Source organism: Cajanus cajan, chromosome 8, assembly GCF_000230855.2.
Source record: "Cajanus cajan strain Asha chromosome 8, NIPB_CcT2T_4, whole genome shotgun sequence".
Taxonomy (NCBI): domain Eukaryota; kingdom Viridiplantae; phylum Streptophyta; class Magnoliopsida; order Fabales; family Fabaceae; genus Cajanus; species Cajanus cajan.
Window position 1 is genome coordinate 28,765,951 of NC_138524.1, and position 7,793 is coordinate 28,773,743.

The 7,793-nt window shown below is 39.0% G+C and overlaps 1 protein-coding gene across 1 annotated transcript; it reads left to right on the forward strand.

Annotated features, from left to right (window-relative positions):
* The first annotated feature begins 412 nt into the window (after window positions 1-412).
* LOC109815608 (uncharacterized) lies at window positions 413-2,637 on the forward strand. The gene is made up of 2 exons (XM_083062312.1): window positions 413-2,396; window positions 2,551-2,637. The coding sequence occupies exon 1, from the start codon at window positions 520-522 to the stop codon at window positions 2,023-2,025; it is 1,506 nt and encodes a 501-aa protein (XP_082918438.1). The 5' UTR covers window positions 413-519; the 3' UTR covers window positions 2,026-2,396; window positions 2,551-2,637.
* The last annotated feature ends 5,156 nt before the right edge of the window (window positions 2,638-7,793 follow it).

A 7,793-nucleotide genomic window follows, 5' to 3' on the forward strand; every position in this document is an offset into this window, starting at 1 on the left:
ACATTTTCATTTTATTGGAAAACATTGAAAACAATATTTTGTTTTTCTATTTTGGCTTTCTTTTTGCAAATGTATTAGTCATATGAAAAGTAAACACTAAACATAAAACTTGTTTGAATACAAATTTGGAAACACTTTTTAGAGTTTCATTATTAAAAAATATTTTATATTTTATTTTTATTAAAGAAGTTCTAAAAAGAATACTTCTAACTTGTATCAAACATGTTCATAACAATTGGAAATCTATATAAATTTAATTTCTTAAAAAATTATATATATAAAAAAAAAAATATTTATTTAAAGAGTAAGTCAACTTAAATTTATTTTATTTTATAATTCATATTTTATATTAAATTTTAATAATTAAATTTAAATTTTTTAATACAATTATAAGAGATATTTACTTTCATAAATTGGACCACATCAAAATCTGGAGTACTGGGCGCCAATTTAACTGGTCCAATTCAAAGCCCCCAAAACCTCCCCATTCTTCTGGCTTCTCCTCCTCCTCCTTCTTCTATGCTTCTCTTGTTCGAACCATGCTGCCGCGTCTTTCCACTTTCAACCTTGTCCGCACCACAATCAACACCCGCACACTCTCTCCATTCGCTTCTCACTCCCCTCGCGAGCTCCAAAACGATGCCGTTTTGCGGCCCACACTCTTCAGCACTATCGACCAAGCTCCTGAACATAACCCTATCCTCTCTCTGCAAAGCGAAGCAGTTGCCGAAAGCCGAGTCCGCGATAATCGACGCCATAAAACTCGGCGTGCTCCCCGACGCCGTCACCTACAACACCCTAATCGCCGCGTACTGCCGTTTCTCCTCCGTCGACGCCGCTCACTCCGTCCTCGCGCGGATGCGCGCCGCCGGGATCCCCCCCGACGTCGTTTCGTACAACTCCCTGATCTCCGGCGCCGTCCGCCAGTGCCTGCTCTCCAAGTCCCTCGACCTGTTCGACAAAATGCTCGCGCGCGGCGTTGCCCCTGACACGCGGAGCTACAACATCCTCATGCACTGCCTGTTCAAGCTCGGCAAGCCCGACGAGGCGAACCGCGTCTTCAGGGACGTCGCGCTCCGCGGCGCGGCCAGCGCCGCCACATGCAACGTCATGATCAACGGCCTCTGCCGGAACGGCTACGTCGCGCACGCGCTGAGCCTCTTCCGGAACCTGCGGCGGCTCGGCGTCGCGCCGCAGGTTCTGACTTACAATGCGCTCATCAACGGCCTCTGCCGGGCGAAGCGGCTGAAGGCCGCGGGCGACGTGCTGAGGGAGTTCGCCGATTTGGGACTCGCGCCGAACGCGGTTACCTACACCACCGTGATGAAGTGCTGCTTCAGGTGCGGGAATTTCGAGCAGGGGTTGGAGATTCTGTCGGAGATGAGGGATTTAGGGTTTACGTTCGATGGATTCGCGTACTGCACGGTGATCGCGGCGTTGATTAAGACCGGTAGTATGCGTGAGGCGAATGAGATTATTGAGATTATGGTGGGTTCCGGCGTGAGGCCGGATCTGGTGGCGTATAACACTTTGATTAACCTTTATTGCAGGCAGGGGAAGCTGGATGAGGCGTTGAAGGTGGTGGAGGAGATAGAGGAGGAGGGTTTGGTGTGTGATAAGTACACGCATACTATTATCATTGATGGGTTGTGTAAGGCTGGGGATTTTGCTGGGGCTGAGAGGCATTTGAGCTATATGAATGGTTTAGGGTTTGGGTATAATTTGGTTGCGTTTAACTGTATGCTTGATGGGTTGGGGAAGGCTGGGCATATTGATCATGCTGTGAAGTTGTTTGAGATGATGGAGGTTAAGGATTCGTTTTCTTATACCATCTTGGTGCACAACCTTTGCAGGGCGAGACGATTCCTTTGCGCCTCGAAAGTTTTGGTTTCGTGTTTGAAATGTGGGTATCAGGTGTTGAGGGCCACTCAGCGGGCGGTTATTGATGGGCTTCAGAGTATTGGGTTTACAAATGAAGCGAGGAAGGTTAAGTTGAGGATTAGATTGGCACGGTTTGTGCCTTGATTGTGTGGTGATTGTTGGAGGGGCCTTTGTTGGAGTGAAGTCACTGATCCGTGGGTCTTGTGATTGATGATTGCCATGACTATCATGGAAAGGGAGACTATTATCGTTGTGCTGCAAGACATTTGGTAAGTTATTGTTTCTTGGTCTTGGTGGATAAATGACTCTCATTGTAATTGATGAGTGATGTTGACTTGATGAAGTTCTTGTGAACTAAATGGAAACTACTATGGTTATGCACAAGATTACCAAATTTGAAATGATGAAACTGGAAATTTGGTACTTGGGGACATGCTTAGTGAGGCATTCGGATAATGGGAAGGTTCACTACTGCTACATGAAACGTGCGGTATTGCTGAAAATTGGGAAGCGAGGTAAATTCTCAGGTGTTCATATATACACCAATGTGGTTAAGTCTTCTTTTGATCAGCTGGACTTTGATGCTGGAAGTATATTATTTGTAAAATTGCTCTGCTGCTTTGTACTTCTAGAGTACCTAATTAGTTTAAGCTGATTTTAACAATTTAGATATAGGGAAGTTGCAACTTTCACCATTCTGCTTGAAAGCTGAAACTGCATGTTAAGGGATTGATCAAGGCTAGAGCTACATAGCAGGTATCATAACATTGAACATGGTGGCTTTGGTTACATTCAAACTCAAATTTAGTGGTTAACATTGCATTAAAATACCTGGGTTAGTGTTTCCAAATAGATTTGAAATTTGTGTTTATTGGCAGAAAAATGGAGCTGGTTACAATATCATTAGGTTCAAAAATGGGGTTGAGTGTCACGTGCCCAAATCCTCCGGAAGGGATCCTGTTATCTACCTGTTGATTACTTCATCAATGTGGTCAGTCTTTGTACACAATACATTCCTTTGACTTGTCAGAGCACATAGTTCTATATCAAGACTAAGGATGAAGTGTATGTAACATGCAAATAGTTGAAAAAAATTGGTAACATATAGTTTGAAAAATATTGTTATGTATCACTACTACCTTGAATTTAGTTTATATTATAATATTATATCTTATAATCATATTTTGTAGTTGCTTCAAAATTTAGGGTATTAGCCACACTGCCAACCATCCCTAAATGTATCATTTCGGCACGTTTATGGTATTACTACTTCGGCCATACATTAAACACTTACCCACACTCATTCCCAACATTGCTTCATCGTCTATATAAAATAGTGCATTATAATTCGTGCTCTCTGGAATTCTCAACAAAATTGCTTAAATGTGCATCAATGCAGCTGTGAAGTGTGCATCCCCAAATTGCTTCTCAGATGTCATATTCCACCTATTACTTCGATTATCATTTTGTGACTTGCATTAAATTCTAAATCTACATTTTGTTTAAGATGTGAAGAGTTGTTTCTTCTTATTCTTTCAATATCAATTTCTGTTAATATTTCATTTTTGGATGTTGAGGGTGATTGGTGATAAGATTGATTGATGCCAAAATAATGATATTAAGCCCTACATGAACTGAGTCATTTCCCTTCCTACACTTCTCATCAAATCAGTATGGCATGTCGACATCATGGTCATAAAATACTAGATTTATCAACTTCAAGAAATTCCCTCTTTTACCTATATAGGATTGTAGCACTAATATTTTTGGTTTGAAGAATGGATTTTTTCAAATGCGTACTTTAGCTTACAGAACCATTATTTGGAGACTTGCAAGTGAATTGCCAGCAACTCCTTCGGTTGCTATTTTTATATTTATGCTTCTTTGCATTCTTCCTGCCCAATATTGTTGGTTTTGGCATTGATTTTGTTGGATCCTTTTCTTTCTCATGATTTATACTGTGATGAAAACTCATGGTTATAAGGAAGGCGCCACAAATAGGATTATTTGATAAGCCAAGAAATATCGCCACAAGAATTGGAGAATTCTTGATAATGGAAGAACCCTAACATAGCTAAAAGCTCACAAAAATGTAGTCTGAATAATAAAATAAAAACTAAATCTTCCTGTTGGCCTCCTAGCTCTCCAAACAAGCTATGCATGTAATAAGTCTAGCCTCTTCCATGTGTTGAGCCGATTGTTGGGTCTTTAGCAAATGGGTCACTTTGTGTTGTAATGCCTCTTGGGTTCTTTTAAGCATCCTTCTAGTTATAGGCCCACCTAAGATTTGAATTGGATCTTGATTTTATCCTCTTCATCATGGACTTGGGCCTACTGATCATGGGCCTCTTGGGTTTGGGCTTTTATGTCCACATCATTCTCTCCTTCTTGGGTAGTATTTGTCCTCAAAGCTATGAATTCATCTCTTGCATCAAAATGAGTCAAATAAGCAACATTAAAAGAACTTACACCATACTCACCTAATAGATCGATCTTGTAAGCATTATCATTGATCTTCTCTAGGACTTGGAATGACCCGTCTCCTCTAGGTTGAAGCTTTAACTTCTTTTGTTCAGGAAACCTTTCTTTTCTCAAGTGTACCCACACCTAATCACCAAGTTCAAAAATAGCTTTCTTTCTTCCTTTGTTGGCTTGCTTGGCATAACTCTCAATTTTCTTTTCAATTTGAGCTTTCACATGCTCATGCAACTTCTTCACATATTCAGCCTTAGCCTGTCAATCCTTATGCTTAAATTCGGTAATGTTGGGCATAGGTAACAAATCAAGTGGTATAAGAGGATTAAATCCATACACAATTTCAAATGGTGAACATTTAGTTGTGCTATGAATAACCCTATTATATGCAAACTCTACATGTGGCAAACATGCTTCCTAAGACTTAAGATTTTTCTTTAAAACATTCCTAAGCAAAGAACCTAAAGTTCTATTGACTACCTCTGTTTGCCCATCAGTTTGTGGGTGAAAAGTAGTAGAGAAAAGTAATTTAGTACCTAGCTTACCCCACAATGTTCTCCAAAAATGACTTAAGAACTTGGTATCCCTATCACTTACAATGCTTGTGGGCAGTCCATGGAGTTGCACAGCTTCCTTGAAAAACATGTTTGCTACATGGCAAGCATTAACCTTTTTGCATGGTATGAAATGTGCCATTTTGGAGAACCTGTCAACAACCACAAAAATAGAATCCTTGCCACTTTTGGTTCTAGGCAGTCCCAAAAAAAAATCCATAGATATGTTAGTCCATGGAAAATTAGGAACAAACAAAAGGGTATACAAACCATGTGGTTTAACTTTTGACTTGGCCTTTTTACAAACAATGCAATGATCACAAAATTTTTGAACATCACGCTTCATATGGGGCCAATAGAAATGTTCTTGTAAAATTTCTAAAGTCTTTTGCACTCCAAAATGACCCATTAAACCCCCCTCATGTGATTCACTAACAAGTAATTCTCTTATGGAACACTTAGGCACACATAATCTATTTGCTTTAAATAAGAAACCATTATTCCTACAGTAACCATTTTTAGAAAACTTTTCACATGTAGCAAAAATTTCAGCAAAATCCACATCATGCAAATACATTTCTTTTAAAGGCTCAAGTCCACAAATTTTAGTTTCAAGAGTGGACAATAATGCATGCCTTCTAGATAATGCATTAGTTATAATGTTCCCTTTCCTTTTTTTATGTTTTATGACATAGGGAAATTGCTCTAAAAACTCAACCCATTTGACATGCCTCTTGTTCAGCTTACTTTGTCCCTTTAAGTATTTGAGAGATTCATGATCACTATGAATAAAAAACTCTTTTGGTAAAAGGTAATGTTGCCAAGTTTTTAAAGCACACACTAAGGCATATAATTCCTTATCATAGGTGGGATAGTTTAAGGCAGTCCCATTCAACTTCTCACTAAAATAAGCAATTGGATGACCTTCTTGCATCAAAACAACCTCAATACCCACATTAGATGCATCACATTTAATTTCAAAAGATTTTGCAAAATTTGGTAATGCAAGAATGGGGGCATTAGTTAGTTTGTGCTTAAGTTCAGAAAATGCATTTTCTTGTTTTTCGCCCCATTTAAACCCAACATGTTTTTTAACTATTTCATTAAGAGGTGCAGCCAAAGTACTAAAATCCTTAACAAACCTCCTATAGAAAGTAGCTAACCCATGAAAGCCTCTCACTTCACTCACATTCTTAGGGGTAGGCCACTCTTGGATGACTCTAATCTTTTCCTCATCAACTTGTACCCCTTTAGAACTCACAACAAATCCCAAGAACACAACATGATCAGTGCAAAAGGTACATTTTTCAATATTAGCAAACTATTTTTCCTCTCTGAGCACATTCATGACAACACTTAAATGTTCAACATGCAAATCAAAGTTAATGCTATATATCAGAATATCATCAAAGTACACCACAACACATTTGCCTAAAAATTCCTTTAAGACATGGTTCATCAATCTCATAAAAGTGCTTGGAGCATTAGTTAACCCAAAGGGCATCACTAGCCACTCATACAAACCATACTTAGTTTTAAAGGCAGTTTTCCATTCATCCCCTTCCCTAATCCTAATTTGATGGTACCCACTTTTCAAGTCAATTGTAGAGAAAATACAAGCACCATGCAATTCATCCAATAAGTCATCTAACCTAGGAATAAGATGCCTATACTTAACTGTGATGTTGTTGTTGACTTTACAATTAGTGCACATCCTCTATGTTCCATCCTTCTTAGGGACTAAAATGACTGGAACTGCACATGGGCTCATGCTCTCTTGTACCCATCCTTTGCTCATCAATTTTTCGACTTGCCTTTGGATCTCTTTGGTCTCTTGGGGATTACTTATATATACTAGTCGGTTGGGCAATGACACTCTTGGAATGAGATCAATATGGTGTTTAATTCCCCTCAAAGGTGGCAGTCCATTTAGTAACTCCTTTGGAAACACATCCTTATATTCTTGCAAAAGAAATTCAACACTAGGAGGAATAACAATTTTATTTGAATTATCAGCAACAAAAATATTATTTTTGCATTACATCAAGTAAAGTGGTTTGTGAGCAAGAAACATTCTTTTCACCTCACTCTCTTCTGCTAAACAACTCATTTTTCTCTCAAGTGTTTCACTCTTTCCCTCAAGTGTATCACTCTTCTTCTTTCTACTTTTGATAGGTGTTTCACTCTTTCTCTCAAGTGTTTCACTTTTCTCTCTTTTCTCTTGCATTATTTTTTCTCTCATTTTTTTATCCTCTCACACATCTCTAGGAGATAATGGTTTGAGAATAATTTTCTGGTCATTGTGCATGAAAGAAATCTTGTTAGTGAATCCATCATGTAGTGCTTTGGTGTCATATTGCCATGGCCTCCCTAGGAGGATATGACTTGCCTCCATTGGAACCACATCACACAACACCTTATCATTATACCTTCCAATTGAGAAGCATACCTCAACCTGCTGAGTTACTTTCATCTCTCTATCTTCACTAAGCCATTGAAGTTTGTATGGCCTAGGACGTGGTTTGGTTCCCAAATTTAATTTAGATACCAATTTGGAACTAGCCACATTAGTACAGCTTCCACCATTAACTATTAAAGAGCATAATTTACCTTTGATGGAACATCTAGTGTGGAAAATATTTTCCCTTTGGGTTTGCTCAAGTAGTTGTATCTGACTTCCCAACAACCTCCTTACCATTAGTATATCACCCTGTAATGCTTCCTCTTCTAACTTTTCCTCCACTTCTTCTTCATCAGGTATAGATTCACTAGTGATTTGCCCATCCTCCTTCATGATCATGATCCTCCTGGTTGGGCATTCAGAAGCAATATGTCCTCTTCCCAAGCATTTGAAGCATTTGATGTTTCTAGTTCTAGTGGGAA

What these genes read in the sequence shown, in the direction of transcription:
- LOC109815608 (XM_083062312.1), top strand. Translation starts at nt 520, where the DNA reads ATGCTTCTCTTGTTCGAACCATGCTGCCGCGTCTTTCCACTTTCAACC.